Here is a 20424-nt window from a genome sequence, read left to right as displayed (position 1 = left end):
GGTAGACAATCAATAACACAGGGAATGAGCAGACTTTCAACGTCAGTAAACTTAATCATTTCTAACTTAAATGCTGAACAAGTAAAGAGAATAAAACTGTTCTGTTCTGACTACAACCTAAAAGGCATCTGCTGCAGGAGAAGGGCACAATTTTGACAACACTTAACAGATGTACTTTAAAAGAAAAAAAATCTGAGCACTGATTTGAGACCCGTCTTTTAATAGTAATGAAAGATGAGAAATCCTGACAACCGTGAAAGGCGAAAAAGCCTCTCATCAATCTAAATATGTGCAGGGCTCATAAGTCAGAGTTACCGGAGGTAGAAAAGTGTGGGCACCTTACGTATAAAGTGTTGCCGTTAAGCTCATCGGATTTAGCAATTTATCATACAGAATTATTTCAATAAATGTTTTAATATGTATATATTAATATTGTATATAACCCAACAACACATTGTTTCATATGTCAGATACACCGTATGAATTTAAGTGTTCATCTCGAAGTAACTTCCTACATTTGATTACTTCAAGGATAAGAACCAGAAATCATTCATTTGAGAACAAACCTACACTACACACATACTACACGTAATGGTCCTGGGCAATCTAACAGCATACACAGAGGTCAATACACCAATTTTCGTTTATGTTTGAGAAAAACCTTTTAGTTGCACTTCTTGAGGTGGGCCACTGTGGGATTTGCTGTACGTTTAGGAATATCCTGTGTAAAAGACACAAATTCATCTTGTATTTGTTTAAAATGGTGTTTGCTTACAGAATGTATTGGTTTTCTTGGAATCTATAATTCCCCTCGCCGCTGTTGAACCAAGCGCAAGGCATGATCAATTTCACAGTTGTTGTTTTTTTCCAATACATACAGCAGGCTACTTTCTCTAAACATGTTCAGAGACTGGGAATATGATTACAATTTCCCTTTCAACAAGGTAAGAGGTCATGGATGTCCATTTTAAGGATACAGTTTCCTTTTGCACAGAGAGATTCCTCCAGATTTTGTTTAATCATGACGTGGAATTATATACCGTGTAAGGAGAATTTTGCTAATTCTTCTCAATCGTTCTTTGAGAAACATTTCCGTGTCTGTCGGGTGCATTTGCTGATAAATAGCAGATCCTGTTTCCATCTTTGCTTCTCCAAAAATCAGCTCCTGTTTTTTTTTTTTCCATTCAACCAAATTATGGATCACAATGACCTGTTCCAGACTGCCCCATACCAGCTGTTTTCACATTGTGCTAGAGGCCTGAAATGCAGGAACAGAAGAATATTTACAAATTAAATTAACCTAATGAAGCTAAATATGAAATCTTGGATGGTCAGAAAGTAAAGTTAATGTTATTAAATGCTGCATTCCATACAGCATTAGTTATTAGTAGGATTTTTTTAGATTAAGGTTTTACACCAATACATGATATTTGCTTCTGTGTTGGGAATAAATAAATAAATAAAAAACGTAGACAGGGTATCAGTGGAGACACTATTAGCAAAACTGTCAATAATTCCTCCTTCTATTCCAGATACTTTATTAAGCTTAAGAGACCTTGAGAGCAGCACGCTGAACTGACCTTACCACACTCCCCTAAACAGACCTACAGTAATTGGTCTTCGGAGGCTTTTTTCAAAACAAGAATTCACAGTTAAAAAATAAGCACAGTGCGACACTGTTTACTTGTTGGCACCTTCGAACAAGTGTTTAAGCCAACTGTGAATTCCATCATGTGGGCATACTGAGCATGAATCATAGCAATCTGCGAGCTTATATAATATTGGCATTGCTGTTTTGTTTAATTTGCTGTCAGAAGCAATGTGATATGTATGTGAGCCATTTGTCAGGCTGTAATGATCTTTACTTCTGTTAACCCGTCCTCGACCCTCGCTCCCTTCTGAGTTTTGTCGGCGGCATAAGCAGATGTTCCCAATCTGAGTAATACAAATTCAGAGGTTTGCTGTGAGGAAAAACAAGTTGGACAATAAATGTCTGAAACATGTGATTTAAATAAAAACTGAAAACTTGTACTGAAGTAACTCTATTCTTCTGCTACTGTAAGCCAACATCTCAGGTTCACAGAGGTAGAACGTACCTGACAAAGAAATAAAGATTGCTCAGTTTCAGAATTTTCTCAATTTAGTCCACAGCTGGAAGGTGACCTTAATATGTTTTATCTCCATTGTGTGTTTCACAGCTAAGCAGTTTGGTTTAGTCAAACAAAATCTGCTGTGTGCCACATCGATGCGCTTATTTTGAAACGGTCTTTTGAGATCCGTCAGAGTTCAAAGCAGACGTGTCCTCAGTGTCTCAGTGCAGCAAGCTGAACTCAATTTAGTAGAGTTTTGTAAAACTTACTTTTATATACCTGCTTGTCAGTTTAATCGACCACGCACAGCTAGCTGGTTGATGATTCCTTTATTTCAGAATGCATATTTATGTCAGTTTTCTTTTTTATATGAAGAGTCCAAAACTCACTTTTTTAAAACTCCTCTTAAAACCCTTTTCATTTAAACTTCTATGTTATTAAATAAAAATAATCTACTCTTCACCCAGGTAATCCCTATGGAACGATGCGAAAACTCCCTAATTAAACAAAACACTAATTAAAAAAATGTATTTGTGAGATTGAAGGCTAAACAACAATCACATGATGAGCCAGGTCAAAAGAGCGGGAGGAGAAAATAGAAATCTGTCTTCTGAACAATCATTGAAGCTGTCATATCCAATAAAGAGCACTCAGGTAATTGAGCTCAGCAGGCGTTTTTTCTAAAGCTTTCATAAAACTACATCTAATATTCTCAATCAGTAAACTTCTTCAAAAATAGATTCTGGATTCAGTCTCCAGATGAAAAGTCTAGTGTTAAAATGCAACTGCATGTTCTGTGGCTATTCCCTTTCCAGTTGGCAGGGAACTTGGATGAATCCCAGGTTAAAATTTTGTGCACTCACTGTCTTAAACTATACTGCTGGTTGGCACTAGGCCTGGTTTAAGTAGGTTTTTGCCTTACTTCATCCTTAACTCTGCATTTTCCCAATGCAGGCATGAGAGTGTCTTTGTGAGACTGAGTGCGTCCATCTAAGTGCTTTTCCTTTGGGTAACATCGAGGGCACGAACGCACTGAAAATCTGTTCTTGTAGGTGTGTTGATCTAAATGCAAGTATGTTTATGTATTCACAGCTCAATGTCAGCCAGCCAAGGAATCATGTAAAGAGAAATAACAATCCCTTAAGTGGTGTTCACTTCGACAAGCCCATCAGATACGACTGTAATATTAAAACACTCCTGAATCATTCTATTCTTACATTTTCTGCCAAGGTCCCGACTAATCCTGATTTCAAGGTCTTATTTACCACAGGTGATGCTGAATTGTTAAGCTTTTAAGTGGAATAAAACATGTCTTCAGCCATGGGTTATAATCAGGAAACAGATCTGCAAACACTGACACTATGAAGCAACAGAACAGAATGAGAGGCAGGTCTCCAGAGCCACTGCAGGGTTTAGAAACATGCTTCTTTGGCTCTTTCTGTACCCTTGCTGTGTTATTGTTCAACGGGAGTGTCGCACCTAAATGAAACTTTTATCAAGACTGTTTTCAGACCTGCTTTTTAAATTTTGGAATAAAAAATATTCTGTCAAATACATACAGAAATATTTGGTGTGAAGTATTTTTGACCACCTGCAAACTTTTTCAGATCGGTTTAGCAATGATGAAAAATTATCTAGAGTAAAGCCTCATCAAAGCCCCGAAAAAAGCTATTTTATAATCTTCTTTTAATCGCTGATTCAGAAAAACTCTGCTGCTTTCGTACTGTTAAATTTAACTACTGCTTTTGATAACATCAACCATTCATTTACTGTATCCCATCTTAAGCATGTGTCTGCATTGGAAGTACCACTCTTGCTTGGGTCAAAGTTTATTTGCTTATTTCACACTTTTCTCATACACTTGGTGAGCATTCCTATTATGCAGCCCCTATCCTGACAGGTATCCTAAGGATCTTTTTTGTGTCAATTACTGTTTTCTTTTTTACACTGTTACTATTTAATTGTGTCTTACTGTTTAATTGTGTCTTGCCACTTTTAATGTTGACGTAAAGCACTTTGAATTACCTTGTGTTGAATTGTGCTATACAAATAAACTTGCCTTGCCTTTATACTCCCCTTCAGTGTTTTGTGAACGTTATCCAAACATATCTGCCAATAAAATCTAGTAGTTATCATGTGCCGCAGTCCTTCTTAAACTTCCTAAGTGATCTGAACACCTGGTTGGACAGGAACTTTCTCCATTTCAATAGTCATGTTTACATTACCACTAAAATTGCGTAAAACCTAAATATTGCAAAGAAAAACACCTAGATTTTAAAACAAATTTTCATACGTCGCAAAAATCTTTCATCCGCGTTGATCATCCAGTGTAGCCTAGTGGAAACACCTTTTTCATATTTGCATGTCTCCGGCATCCCTGGATGTGATGATGTTGGCCTGGATGTGATAACCAGACCATATGAAAAAAGAAAGCAAGATGGCGCGCTATGTGTGGACACATGACGAGACAAAGAATGATCATCGGCTGCTGCCTCATCTTCTGCTGACCTTTTTTGCAACAGCGGTAGCGGCAGTCACAATGATTTATCTAAAACTAAAGATTTTTTCATCTGTCTTTTTTTAAGTTGAGCTCTTCCTCTCCTTTGTTTTCAAGGGAAATCTCACAAGATGAGATTCTAGAAAACACAAAAAGCTGTCTCGTGACTCATTCACAGAAGACCATTCAAAGGAAACACTGCCTCCCTACATCACATTGGGATACATTTTTAGATTCATTGAACATTTTTAAGGTTTTCAATTGATTGGCAACATTAGGTTGAGCTTATTAATGTTAGAACGTCGAGGTCTTCAAACCAGATGGCTCTTGATATTCTAAGATCCAGACTTCAAAATAAACGCTCCTCCTGTGCTTTCAAACAGCTTACCACTACAAATTAGAACTACGCAGACTGTTCAGATCTTTGCTCGAGACTCATCTCAACTTGCTGGCTTCCAATTTCAGCTGAAATATGACACCTTGTAAATATAAGTAACCGAATGAAGCCTCCCGCCCCAACACAATCAGATCCTATGTCCACTGCAGCAGTTAGGCAGTACAACATGTTGGAGAAAGCAAAAGAGAACGTTTTCTATTACCGTAATATAAATAGCTAGAAATGATAGTTTTCATGTACTAATAAAAAGCATACTTATGATTATTATCATATTACCTTTCTGCCAACAGGTCCTACAAGGTTTTACACAGTGAAACTCGGAAATAGATTATGAACAGTTGTACAGACATGATATCAAGCCATAACAATATTTTACATCATAATGAGAGAGGTGGCTATAACACTGATAAGAGAAAGAGAAAATTAAATTGAATGTGATAATAAACCTGCAATAAAATGTTTTAGGCCAATTGCAATAAATACAAACTGAGTGTGAACACAATATTGCGACTTTGTGTTTGGACAAAGCTTTTATGTGTGGAGCTTATACAGTCTCCCTGTGTCACCAGCACATGGAGCTCTTTGGGGGCGCTCTGGCTTTCTCTAATGGTGCAAATAAATAAATAAAATAACCAGCAATTATTTACTTGCTGTGAATATATACTGTTGTGTATTTCTTTGTGCTAGCACACTAAAGAAGCCCAGTATAACTTGCAATGGATGTACATTGTTAACTACAGCTGAATGTGATAGACTCAAACCCTCGCACCCCACAACAGGAAGGCACAGGTACAAGTTTGTGAAACACCTTCTCATCTGCAGCAAAGCTCTGAAGAAAAAAAAAAAAGGAAAAAAAAAAAGACTTGAGCTCGAAGTCGGCCATTCAGCTGACATGCAGCTTTTTCACATGCGCAGGTCGTTATCATTTACAATTTGGCTGGTACAAACTGTCCCAGGTGCATTGTGAAAAAAGCCAATTACAGTAGTGCAAACTGCCCCTCCACCTGATTCAGTTCAATGTCAAGTAGTCAGCTGTCAATACAGGAAATATATGTGGACCTTTACCCTCTTTACTGTTGCCAAATTTTACAAGACAAAAGTTAGGGGCTTCTTTGTTATAGCTGACAGACTTTTAGGATAGCATGGGGAAAAAAGCAACAGAAAAACCCACAGAGACCATTTTTGTCCACCTGCTCCCCCGTTTCTGGATGTATGATTGTGTGTCTGAGTACATGCAGTGGGGACAGCAAGGATTATGCAGAAAGGATGCTTACCAACACACGTGGGAACGGTGCCATTCCACTGGGCCAGGGCATTGGGCACGGCCTCACACCTGATGGCATTGGTGCCGTGCAACGTGTAGCCTGGATTACATTCAAACAGTACCACCTTGCTGATGCCAAAGTCATTCCCTATCCGCTTTCCAAATCGCGGCTCAGGGACTGAGCTGCACTGAGTGGCGCTTGTCCGAGGGACAGCTGGGGATAAAAAAAGGGAGGTAGCGAAAAGAAGAGGAAGGAAAGACAAAGATTGGTGGGTGTGTTGGGCAGGCAGGCGACAGGGAGAAAGAGAGATGGCACGACAAAGCAGGCAGAATGATACGGCAAAGCCCTTGTGAATCTTCTTGCACGTCATTAGTCACTCTCATCTGCTGTTCCAACACAGGCTATTTGACTCCACATCATTTTGTTCTGCCAAGTCATGCCCAGCCACATCCAGTCCCACTCTGCTGCACAACTGTGCACGTGATGAATGCAAGACACAAGTACCTGCAAAGCTGGATGCACTCAGTGTATTAAATTAACTTGAATATATAGAATCACATAAATAAAGCAACCTTACCTTGGTATACAAAATGGAATCCCTTTGCAGTTTCTGTTCCATTTGTGGTAAATTTAAGTATTATCTTGTTTCCAGAACTCAAAGGGAGTGTCTCACCTAAATAAGAAAATCAAAGGCATTATATACTATTTTTGGACAGTGTTGTTTGTAAAATGTACACATAAATGATTAGCAAAATGCATAAAGATGTGCTTTGTAAATAGTTGGAATACCGATTCATAGATGCAGTTTTCAGAGTAATTTGGTACCTGGTATTTTTTTAGTACTCTTAGGGCCCGATTTACTAAGATCCTAAATAAAGAGTACTAAATTGCATGTGCACTGAAAAAGTTTGCACGTGCTGTTGTTGTGTGTTTTGCGGGTGATCAACTAAGATTGCGTGCGCAATTGATAACAGGTGCAAACCTCAGTATTTAAATGAGGTGTTGCGCGTCTTATGGTTTGCGAGCACAAAATGAAATTTGACGAGTTGGAGTTAGGGATATTAGTGGAAGAGGCAAATTGTTGTGCCGTATTCAGCACCCCTGCCGTGAAAAGCACCCCCTCGTACATTCAATGATAAGTAGACCAAGAAAAAAAACAACACACTGACACTTCAATATATTTATATATACACACTCACACAAACACATACTTAGGAGTTTATATTATATATATTTGTAAATATATATAATATAAACTCCTCAGTAAGCAGGCTATTAATTAATGACATCAATAACCATTTACCCGATTTTTGTTATCTGTGACTGTGATTGTGGGAAAGTATGACTATTGTGGAATCCATGAGCGCATTTAAACATGAATCATTAACACAAAACTGGACGCTGAACAGAACGTGACACAGAATGAGAATATAATTTTTGTCAGACGAGGGGGTGCTTTTCACGGCAGGGGTGCTGAATACGGCACAACACCGGGGTATGACAACTGCAGAACAGGCGCACAATGAGAAACACTTTTTTTCCATGAAAACACGTGATTTATTTATTATCACAAATAAAAAAATTAATGTGCCTCCTGTGGCAACCTTTTGCTGAATAATACTCGATTTAACATTCAAATAAAATATTTCTCCTTTTGCATGTGGAGAATCCTCACCACAAGATGAGCCATCCCCAACCCAGTCCTCAAATCAGGCACCAACAAGCATCCCTGCGTAATGCTGGGCAGATTAGCACCTTCCTTTCGAACGTATTAAATACAGACGCAATCACAATCCCCGCAAAAACTTTCAGGCTTGGTAAATCTCATTGCGGGTGGTAAATGAACATATTTGCATTTTCCCCTCCCAGTATTTAACGATTTCTGGCGGGTATGCCCCATATTGATTATTCATCAGGGCAAAAGTACTAAATGAATTGCGTGTGCTATTTTGCTCATTTGAGAGGCGCAGTCCTCTTTGCACGCTGTTAGTAGATCAGCTTGCACATTGGTTTGCGGGTGATGTCAAGTTTGCACACGTTTTTACGCACGCAAACCTTTAGTAAATCAGGCCCTTGATGCGTTAAGGGATGGAAAAAAACAAATGTAATTTATTTCTAGTTTTTTCTTTATTTTTTTTTCTTTATTGGGTATCACTACTTAATCAGATGTAATTCCATTAAAGAACAGTATGAAAATAAACTTGATCTTTTATCTCTAGTAACATGAGGCTGCTCAAACTTTCAATTCTTTTACCCAGGGAAAATAGTGATCAGATTAGAATTGAGTGGAGAGGTGGATGTACTGTCTTGCATCTTAAATGAGACATTGTGCTTACATTGAGCTACAATTCACACGTATGAGCTAGTAACACAAAATAAATCAAAAGCAGGCTTCTTGGGTTAGATTTATGTTTTTACCAGAGTGTGATCCATATATTGACGAGAGAAGGTTTGAGTCTTTTGAAGGTCCATCGTAGATCTCGACTACATCAGTGGGCAGAGTCTGGAAAACCACAAACTGGCCAAAGAGCACTGCAAAGAAAGAGATTGGACGAGACAAAAAGCAGAGGACAAGAGTGACATCGCATGATGCTGGTAAGCACATACTATCAAACATTACATTTGCAGACATTACGTCAATTTATTGAGGCTTTTCTAAAGGAGGACAAATAGGCTGGTAAAATCTACAATTGTTAATTTTAATCTTTCAAGTTTCTGCAGCTGCTTTGTCAGATTGTTGACTGCAAATCTGAAACTGAAGTCTTTTGTCCACCATAGGTGGGTTTCCATTTGCAAGGTGTGGAGTAAAATCTAGGAAGCTGTAAAAATTCCCTACAATTCCTTCTTTAATCTTTTCAGCTTTTGTGTCTCAATTTCTATTGTCCACCATGGTAGGATCCAATGACCAAGGGCACTTACACTCCATACCGCTTGGTGGCAGTTAATGCAGCACTTTCGTGGTTTGCTACTTGCTAATAAAATAAAAGGAGGCAGCATTTCTTTTTTTGGGGGGGTAGGCGGGGGACAGATGACAGTGTACTGACTGAGAAAAGATGACTTGCACTAGGAGGGACATCGAGAGGGTGGAACAATAGCTGTTTTTAGATGAATTCAATTCAATTTAATTCATATAGCATCTATTTCAATATAAGTTGTCTCGAGGCGTTTTCCAGGGAGCCAGAGCATGACTTCAGAGCAATTATTACATAAACAATGGTAGGTAAAACGGCACAGATATTTTGTCAAATGTACAACAGATATTAGTATGAATTATAATTTAGCAGGAGAACTAAGAGTTATATGTACATATTACTGATACATGGTTAGTTTGTGTACTACAGAGACAACTATATAAACAGATGGCAAGGACGTGTCACCAGGTTGCATGAGCTGGCAACAGGGGTGCCACAGGGATCGGTTTGGCCCTCATTTCTTTTCACTGTGCACCATCTCACTAGGTGAAATCATCAGCTCTCATGGCTTCTCCTACCACTGCTATGCCGATGACACCCAGCTCTTCCTTTCCTTCCCACCTGACGACACTGCCGTCTCAATGTGAATATCAGCATGTCTTTCTGATATCTCTGCATGGATGAAGGACCGTCACCTTCAGCTAAATCTGTCCAAGCCTGAGCTTATTGTCTGTCCAGCCAGTCATCCTTACCTCCTCAGATAAGCGTGCAGCTGGATTCCACCACACTTGTGCCCACATTTTCTGCCAGGAATCTTTGTGTCATATTAGACAGGCAGTTGACCTTTAAGGACCATGTTGCCTCGGTTTCCCGATTTGCTCTTTACAACCTCAGGAATAGCGGTTCAGGCTCTGGTCATGTCACGCACTACTGTACTAGTACTACTGTAATTCCTTGTTGATCGGCCTCCCTGCATGCTAAGTTAAACCTCTGCAGATGATCCAGAATGCAGCACGCCTGGTCTTCACCCAGCTGTTGGGCCACAGCCATGGATGAACTGATGACTGACCCAGACCCAAGGGAAGCCCAGCTGTGGTACTGATGCTACATCTTCTCATCCACATGGATACGAGGAGAGCGAGAGAGAGATCTGCTCCTCACCAGGACCACCGGCAGAGCGTAGTCATCCCGTTGTTCACCAAACCAGGAGGAACATTGGTCTGCCACGGGTAAAACCATCACTTCCATCGCTTACAAAGCAATCCACATAAGAGGCTGTTTTTGTGTCTGGGCAGAGACAAACTTGGTTAACGCATATAACAAGTTTCTGTTGCACAGATGGGCCAGACCACTGATCGCGCCACAACTGTGTTTATATGCTGAAGTGTGTTTGTTTATTGTTATAGTTAATCTATTTTGCATCCACGTTGCTGGATGTCATTGATGCATTCATCCACAGGACAAAACAAAGCTTTTCCTCATAACCCAGTTGACATCGGCGTGTCTCTGTTTGGGAAACATCAGAGCAGCTTGGTTTTCTGGTGGTGAGCAGTTATTCTAGTGCTTTGTGTTTTTACACCCTTCTCTTCTTCCTCTCATCCTGTCCAGCGACTACATTCCCTCGCGACAGCTCCGCTCAGCAAGTGAAAGACACCTGGTGTTTCCACCACAATGTGGCGGGAAATCAGCAGACTCTTTTCCTCCATTGTTCCTAGATGATGGAATGACCTACAGAACCGTCCGATCTGCAGGGTCCATACCTACTTTTAAGAACAAGCTAGAGACTAATTTCTGCATTTAGTCAACTGATCTGTTTAGAGATTGGTCCAGCTCTTTGATGACTCAGCACTGAGAAAGCTGCATGCACTCATGCCAAAATTATATGATGATGGTAAATCTAAAACCTAGTTTTGCTTTATAAAGGTTCTGTTGTGTTGGGTGGGAAAGGAACAAAAAAAAATAATAATGTAGCACTAGCATGGCAGCACCTGTGTCCAACTGGACTCACAGCAGTCTGACCAGCACTGATCCAGCTGGACCTCCTATGTGATTTTTTTGCTTGTGTTCTCTCAGATATAAGTCGCTTTGGATAAAAGCGTCTGATAAATCACAGTGGTAGTAGTAGATGTAGACAGCAGACACTGAGGTGGTCAGAGGGTGGGATTGCAGGTCAGGATCTCAGCAGATATCCAACAGAGACATCTATATAGACAGATGGAGGTAAACACTGGGATGGACAGAGAGTGGGACTGAATGTCAGCATGCAGCTCCGGAAGCTCCAGCTTGCAAACATGCACAGAAGAGAAAAAGAGGTGGCAGACCAGCACAACAAACTACAAGAACAATGGAGAACATTTATGCTTATGAGATACTTCTAATTAACAACTGAGGGTTGAGCTGAAGAGAAGAAGGGGTGAAGGGCAGCACTCGGTGGATCATGTCGGTGTCCACCTGCAGCCTTGGCCTATGGCAGCATATCTACGACGAGGCTATGTTCAAGACCAGCTGCTCTAGTCTTGTCCTGTAGCTGCAGCTATGACTACTGGCCCTAACACACTACAGTTTACACTAACTAGAGGCTTTACTAAACAGAAACGTTTTAAAGGTGGAGGTGGTGTCAGTCTCCTTAACCCAAACTGGAAGTTGGTTCCATATTAATGGTTCCTGATAGCAGAAGGCCCGTCCTCCAAATCTACATTTGGATACGATGGGAACTACGAGTAAACCTGCACTCTGAGAACGGAGAGCTCTGTTCGGAACATACGGTACTATCAGATCATGGAAATATCACCACATTCTGAGGGTTGCCCTGAAACTCAAATTAAAGACTGAAAATTCTTCTGGAAAGGCAAATTCTGGTATATTCCCGATAATGGATACCCACCCCGAAACTGAACAATATAGGACCATATTGAAATCAGCATCTCTTTCCCTCAATGGGAATCATAAACAAATTCTAAACAACCTGAATTTAACTGGAGACAAGACTTTAACAACTCGTGTAAACTGTGACCTTTTTTGTCTAAAATGCCATCTTGCCAGTAAAATTTTAATGTCACCATTTTCTCAAACCATTACTTCAGCCAAAGTCCCATCTGAAAAAAACCCTCACTGAGACATTTTTGAATAACAAATAACGATGTATTTCTTTTCTTTTTTTTTTTTACTTTGGTATGCCATTACACTTTAACATATGGACAACAACCTTCTGACAACAGAGACCAGATGTGATGATGGTCCTCTTTAGCAGTGAAAATATAAAGCAGTTGATTAAAAAGTACCACTTTTCCTGAGTTCAGGCACCGGCAGAACAACAAGAGAAATCATAAAAAACTCAACGCTGTAGTTTCAGCTGACCAGTTAATTGCCTTTCCAACCCCCAAACTGATATTTGCAGAGCGCTTGTCCTTCTATGGTCGTTCCCTCATTCAACAATTTAAGTGGCAGGAAAAGACACAGACCGTATTTGTCTCTGCGAAAAGAATGAAACTAATCTGCCAATGACGGACAGGCTAAGCTGAAGCAATTTTATCTGTTATTCATTTTGGTATATCGAAATACTAACAGAATTGTAGAATAATACAAAATGCTATAAAGAAACTTAAAAATGTCACCCTGGTTAACATAGTATCATACCATAAGCATGAGCTGCTAAGGGTGGGGCATCCAGACAAAGCCTTTGTATAATCTAATCTTTGAATTAATTAACATTTATTTAATGAAATGTCACAAGCACATTTATCACAAAGGTAATGATTAAATCTTATTTTCACTAAAAGCTGCAAGAAAGAACAAGAACTTACAATGATAAAAGAGAATTATTTAAACAATCTCCTTTATAAATATTTCCAGTGAAGCGTTCTTGATTATATCAATGTGTACACGCCCTTGAAAATAATCTGTTTTCCAAGCCAAATTGAACACACATGGCAGAGCGGATCACAACTTCAGTGACACCATGTGAGTTTGTGACTGTGCAATTGTGCATGCCTGTGCACATAAAAGATTTGCATGCATGCTCAATCTTGCTCTCTGGTGAACAGTGAAAGCTACAGAATCTTTACACACATTTGTTTTATGACTCTCTCTCTTTTTCCTCTTTGTTGCGCTCACTGCATCATCACAATAAGTTTACTTCCTCTGTGTTCCATGGGGCTGGGCTAATTATTGCCTCAGCAGAGCTCCACAAATGCCAGAAAATATCTGCCAAAAATTAGGCATAGTACTGGCAGATGACTGAAGCACAGAAAATGACAGATTTCCACTACAGTTTAAAGTTGCCCACCATATTAGGTAGAATAAACCTGGAAATCATGACACCAATTAGTACCTTACATTGGTGGAGGCGCTGATTTGCATGTTTGGCTACAAGCAGATATTCCAATAATAAAGCAATTTAATATGCTTCATGCATAGGTTATGAAAATAAATTATGAACTACTGACTTTTCATCAGAAAGAAAATTAGGTCTCTCACTCTGTTTAAATTATTCAGTTTCAGGTTAATTCAGCTTATTTAACAGAAAAATAATTAACAATAAAGGTAATATTGTTAACTGATCTACCCATTTACTTCTTCTTCTTAGATAACCTTGCCTTTTGACTCAGTACTCTCTTAACAGAAAAAAACAGGTTAAGTCTGCATTGCTGCAGATACCGTCCTGATCGGCTCATCAATCTCCCCCTCCAATCTACCCTCACTAATGAACAAGACCCTCGCGAACTTAAACTCCTCCATTTAAGACAGCAGCTCATACTAAACCCGAAAGAGGGCATTCTACCTTTTTCCGACTGAGAACTGTGGCCTCAGATTTGAAAATAATGATTCTCTTCCACATTGTTTCCCAGTTGGATGATAACCATTCCAGCGAGAGCCGTAGATCACGACTTGATGAAGCAATCATCTGCAATAAGCTGCGACACAATTCTGAGGTCACCAAACCGGATCCACTCTGCTCCTTTTTAGGCTGCAGCTAGAAAATCTATCCACAAAAGTTAAGAGCAGAATTGGTGACAAAGGGCAGTGGACGCTCACTGGAAACTAATCTGACTTCCAACTTCCAATATGGACCAAACTTTAGATCTGTCAGAAAATGTTAGGGGCTCATTTATAACAATATGCAGTTTTTCAAAAGCTGGTTTATTCTTAGCAAAAATGAATTCTTAAACAGCAATCTTAAGTAGTGAGTTAACTGTTTAGAAATAAGTAGTGACGTAGTTATTGATGCTTTATCTGTTTTATGAATTAAAAGAGCCTAGGTTGAGAAGTGGGTGTCCTCAAATCAAAATGTCTCCAGAGCAGTGCCCGACCTCTGTGTGTTGAAGTGTCATTCAAAGATTAAAAATGGCTCAACAAGTGAGGATCCCATTAATTAAAATTCAAGGACTGTGTCATTTAAAAAGAAATCACTTCCTCTCTCTCAGCTGCATTGTTATTAAGAACCTTGTAATCTTCATTACTAATAGAAAATATGCCAGTTTTGGCGGATGTGCATGTGGCAGTTTAAAAAAGTCAGTCTTCTCCTTAACCAACCTTTCGTGTGGTAGAGCTTTTGGTAGAAAAAAGACCCAAATTGTTTATCTCAAATATAGTTTTTCATTAATAATGCAACATATTTTTGCTCTATTTTCTCTTGATAATGTTTTTCTTCACCATTTCTTTACACATTTGATCCTTCCATGGCCAAAAGCACAATCTTTCTTGTTTTTGACATTGTGGAAATGAAGTAAAAGAATAATCCAATTTCTGCAGCCCAGGATAGCGTTGTCAGAAATTTAATACAACCCAAAGCACAAAAATAATGCAATACTGACCTGGAAAGACTTCTCCAATGTTCTGCAACCATAACTTTTTGATCTGGTTTCATGTCACATGCACGACCCCCTGAATGTCAGTAGTGCAGCAATCAGTTTCACATCTTATATCATCCTGATCTCCAGGTTAGGTCTGACTGGTTAAAATTGAGATTAAGATTATCTTTAAATTATGTCAAAGATATTTTTGGAGAAAAAGCCCGGTTCTCCAATAAACTTGACACGTTTAGATAAACTTGATATATGATGTATATTTTGAGATGAAAAAAGAAGGACAAAAATAAGGTTAATGGTTGATAATATGGAGCAAAAAACTTTTCTGGTCGATTTTTCACCACAACCTTGTGTTTTGAAGGAAGAACGCTCACAAGATGCAGCTGAAAAGATATATTGCAAAAACATAAGCGTAACACTGAATATGGCAGGATATGCTTTTCTTTTTTGCCAGTGGAAAAATGGCGCACCGCCTCGTCTTTTTTACATTGCAGTAGTGCCGGCCTCCTTTGGTATATAGAGTGTCACATTTCACTGCTCTAAATCCACTACACCACACACATTCACTAAGAAAGGCAAATATCCAAACTGAGGCAGAAAAAAACAAAAGTACTAAGAAGGAAATGTTGACCTTGGTATAACAGTTTCTGCATTTTTATAAGATATATACTTCACTACTTATTCTGCGTGGAATAAAACACATTGAACAAACACAGCAGCCAAAGACAAATGAAAGCCAGAACAGTCTGACAAAGCATTAAAAAATGCAAATGCTCCGATACAAACACACACATATATCTACACATACACATGTAAGCCTGCACTCCCACTTATCAGGTCAGCAGGCCAGGTAAGAGAGCGGGTGGTTGAACTTGAGTTGGAGTAAGAGATGACTTTTCCCAGAGGAGCAGCTCACTGTGCTGTGTTTTGAGGATACCAACACTGTGCTGTGTTGAATAGGTGTTGCTTTGTGAGCACAGACACACAGGCTGAAACATGAGCACATACACACTCAGCATCGCTCATCTCTGCCTCTAATCCAAAACCAGCCATGCATGACTCCAATCTGCTCCTTTGCTGTAATCACATCCAGATATCAAGTCAATAAATCATTGGAAACTTGTTACCTAATTTATGCAGGACTGTGATGAATCTGTTGTCCTCTGGGCTCAGTCATGGTAGCGCAATGATGCACTTGCACCTCAAACAAACACTGTCTTGTCTGCACCTTCACCTTCAATTATCCCAGAGCTGTTGATTCCCCTTAATCGCAAACCTCTCAGGGTATTCAATCATAATTTCAGTGAAATCCTGTGAATGGTACCTCTTGCCTGTTGAACACTGAAAATGTATAAAAACCCTAAAAGTGAAGCCTTCTCTTGAAAGACAGGATTTAAATTTTTACACCTGGAAGCAATTTTACCGAAAAATTGAGTTTTGATGGTTTATAATGTCCTTGTTTGGGAAAATGTTTATAATGCATTTAAATAAAATAGAAAAATTCCATTATGGGATGACAAAGAAAAACAGTTGATACAACAAACTAATGAGCTTTCTCCATAAAAACATTCAACATTGATGGATCCCACACACAGTTACTAAAGGTATTTGCCAGCAAATTCAAGATGTAAATAAATCCTCCCACAACATCTCAAAGGTAGTTTTGGCCTCGGATCCAAAGAGACATCCAGAGAGAAAGAGGGGTAATATCTGTGTCATGCTCCTCAAATCATTTAAGTGGGATACGTTCTTAGCGATATTCTTCTTTATCAAGTATCAATTTCAAAAAGTGCAGATTCTGGCAATAAATGGGTGCATTAGGTCAGCAAGTATGTTATGAGGTGCAAATGGCTCACAGGCAATATTAAAGGGAGCTACTGTATGTGAGCCAATAAAATGTCTCCACTGCATAACACTTCACAAGTACATAACCAGCAGACCATTCTACAAGAAGAGTGTTTTTTTTTCCTTTGTCAACAACTCCACTTTTTGTGTAATACAACTTTTGTACATCTTAAGATCAATAGATATAGTCAAGACTATTTGCGTAAAGTATTTCATTGTTCATCATGTTCAACTTGGAGCCAAAGCTCAGCTTTAATTATAGCATTGAAGGACTTGAGGTCCTGCAGAATAATGAAATTCTGTTCACTGACTCCGACTAATGTGTGGAAAACCAAATGCTCATTTTAACCTGTGAATTCACCTGGGTGCTGCTGCTCCAGCAGTGAAATCATCAATATGTCTGATAACCATGCCTGTTCAGTCTGGGATCCTACAGTAACTGCATCATGTTTAACAGCTGAAGTGGAACACTTTAAATCTTGCACTGGTCCTTTTTCTCCACACTTTCGCGTCACCATCACTTTGAGGGTAGTTTTTTTTTTTCCTTTCTTTCTTCGTCAGTTCATTGAATAAACGAAGAATGGGAGTCAATGCAGTGGCTGAATAAGGACATCAGTACAAGTTATTATTGTTGAGCTGCAGGATTTGGCTCCCTTAAGGGCCTGAAGTCCTTTCCATTTTATTCACAAAAATCAAATTGATTTATTTTAGCAATTTTAAATAAACTGTCTTTTTAGTAGTCGACATATTTTATAGCATTGCAACCGGTATTTACTTTAAATAGATTGAAGTATATTAAAAAAAAAAAAACACAATTTTTTTTTAATCTAGACTTTCAAAGTAACACATTTCAAAGCTGCAATAGGCCACAACAGCGGAGCTTTGAATCATTGCACATTTTTTAAACTATTGATTTCATCAAACTAATGATCTCTGATTGGTTCTTATACAGCACATTCATTCCAAATGCAGTGACTTTACTAGTTTAACTAACCACTTTATAGGCATCTCTGTTACTCAGAACCAGATCTTCTGTGCAGATTAACTTCAGGTGCTGAGACACTCTTAATGAAGTGTTGAATTACTTTCAAACATGTGCAATTTGTAAGTAATATTCTGATAATATAATTAACCAGAAATCACCACCTTTTAAATGACCAAGTTCAGCTCATCTCATCTCCGGTGTGCTGACAGCCTCCTTTTAATACTCTAAAGCTTTCTGAACTTAGTCTACACATGTTTTCAAAGGATTAAAGCTATAATAGTATTCATTTGAATTCACATACAGTACGTGACTTGTTTAGAAAAAAATTCAATGAAACTTAATGGAAACTTTTTTAGATTTTAAAAATGGTATCTGGAGAACAAAAATATGCAATCTTACACTCTTACACTGAAGGTTGTATGTGATGACGTAAAGAAATGTTAGTGTTGAAGTTCAAACATTTAAATGGTAAGGAATTATACACTCCTACTGTACTCCCATTTCTGTCTGTTTTTATTATAAAACTCAATCTATATATATGAGAAAGAAGAAAGAAAATAGAAAAGAAAAAGATCAGATATGAATGCCAGTCTGATCATTCAAGAAATGTGGACATTGTGGCTGGATGCCAATTTAACTTCATGCTTTCAAACAAAAACTAATCTCTAAAGAGAGAGAGAAAGAGTAAAAAGGTTAGGAAACACACAACAGATCTGGTTTGCTGAATGCCAGTGCTCCCCCATCATAAATTTGGCCTGAACTTTTTGACTATGCTCTCTTATCATTTCAGCTTTGGTTATGCAGACCTTTTCCTGTCAAAAACAAAAGCTGTGCTGCAGATAGGATCACAGGAATACAGCAACAGAGAAAAGTCATAATCTCAAGCGCACAGCTTGCTCACAGTGGGACTGATGCATCTTCGTTGCACACTAGTGCTTTGTGTGTAAGTACAGAGGTGAAATGGGAATTTGAAGGTGATGCACCGCTGATACGCAGCTGGGCTGACAACGGAGGCTGTCACCGAACTGAACTAGCATGCATGTGCAACGGCACAGCAAAACACTGATTTTCACCAACAATGCTGGTGTCACAGCTAATTCTACAGTGCTGGCTCATTGCATGTAAGCCTATATGTACAGTAGAGATGCTCAGCCTGATCTATATTACCAAAGGGGCACAAGGGAAACTTAATGAGGAGTTTGGGGGATTTTCTATTTTTTTGCACCAATATGGCTCAACTGCTCTTTGAACAGAACTCTGTAACGCCTCGTTTAGTCTGGACCTCTACTTTGCTGCCATTTGACCTTTTGTGGATGAATGGGGCTTAATGGTACGGCTGATTCTGGACATCAAGCTTCACTGGGGCACAGACCAACCATTACCCAGATCTTATTTATTACTACTATTATCATTATTATTATTTGTATTTTTTTTAATTTTTTTTTTGGGGGGGGGGGCATTTATATGTAAGAAAAGCGAAGGGAAACATCTTATTTGAAAATCTTTAAAGTCTTCAGACAGGGTACATCTGGACCGGCCATCACACACTCACAGAGGTGACCAGACAAACCCACTCCTACCTGTAATTATTTGCTGTATAACCTGTATAACCTTAAGAGAAATGGTGTTTGTGTTGCCCCATTATGGGATTATCTGATAACATTTCTCTCCATGTTCTTACCAGGCCTTTTTTTGCTCTATATTTCCTTTGATTCCATTATTTTCCCCTCTTTCTCTCTCTTCTCTGAACATTTCTTTTGTGCGTTGCCAATGCAAATGCCATCCTAAAAAGAAGTCTGAAAATGTACGTATTCATTTATACTATAAAAGTTGAAACTAGGAAACTGCACTGGCTGTCCATACATCGAAACACAGACACAAAAAAAAAGTTTCATTAAAAAAAATAATAAAAATAATTCAGTGTGTATTTTGTACACTAAATAGAGCAAAGCCCGACATTATCAGAACACAACAACTTCCATTAAAATCATCAGTGCAAGCAACTCAGGTAGAGCCAAGGACTCGATACAGATCACCCTTTACCCCCACCCCCAAATCTTTGCACTGGTGGCTTCTGTTTGAAAGAAGGGTGAAAGGTAGGAAAGGAGCAGAGAGGAGGGGCACAGCAGGCAGCAAAAGGGAGCTGCCAGCTGCAAGGAGGACCTTTATCCTTGATACATGGCCAACACGATTATCTATTTCAGCTACCCTGGGCCCCATCGCTATCATCTAAGTTTAGCTGGTGGTTTGGTACTTACGGTCATTGTGCATGATTTTCCTGGCCATATTGAAGATGCTCTGTCACAAACTGCTCCGAAGAGACTCCTTCATCTGCACTCCTGAAATGTGTTTCAAGCTGAATAGTGTGTGCATTGGACTGCTGTGTTGCCGGCATTGTTGTGCGCAAACATTATGGCATTACAAACAGCTTGCGATGCTTTATGGGCCCATTGTACCAAGAAACCATACAACATAAATGCGTGACAGCAGAATCCAAGATTCAACAGCAATAACAATAGTGGTTAACAACATAGTTGGGATTGCAGGTTTGGTAAAAAAAAAAAAAAAAATTGAAGGCTAATCAAAATACACATTAAAAAATAAGAAAAATCTGATTTACGAAAGC

The 20424-nt window shown here is 39.0% G+C and overlaps 1 protein-coding gene across 1 annotated transcript in view; it reads right to left on the bottom strand.

The window, feature by feature from the left end:
• LOC133426445 (CUB and sushi domain-containing protein 3-like) overlaps positions 1 to 20424 on the bottom strand; it is a 289442-nt gene that overhangs the window by 98706 nt on the left and 170312 nt on the right. The window contains exons 32-34 of the mRNA XM_061716381.1: positions 8668 to 8781; positions 6827 to 6922; positions 6259 to 6462 (exon numbers count right to left, since the gene is read on the bottom strand). Of these exons, the coding sequence (XP_061572365.1) occupies positions 6259 to 6462; positions 6827 to 6922; positions 8668 to 8781 (414 nt within the window). The remainder of the gene's footprint in view (positions 1 to 6258; positions 6463 to 6826; positions 6923 to 8667; positions 8782 to 20424) is intronic.

The sequence above is a fragment of the Cololabis saira genome, chromosome 3 (assembly GCF_033807715.1).
Source record: "Cololabis saira isolate AMF1-May2022 chromosome 3, fColSai1.1, whole genome shotgun sequence".
Classification (NCBI taxonomy): Eukaryota; Metazoa; Chordata; class Actinopteri; order Beloniformes; family Belonidae; genus Cololabis; species Cololabis saira.
This window is presented reverse-complemented; position numbering and strand designations above follow the sequence as displayed.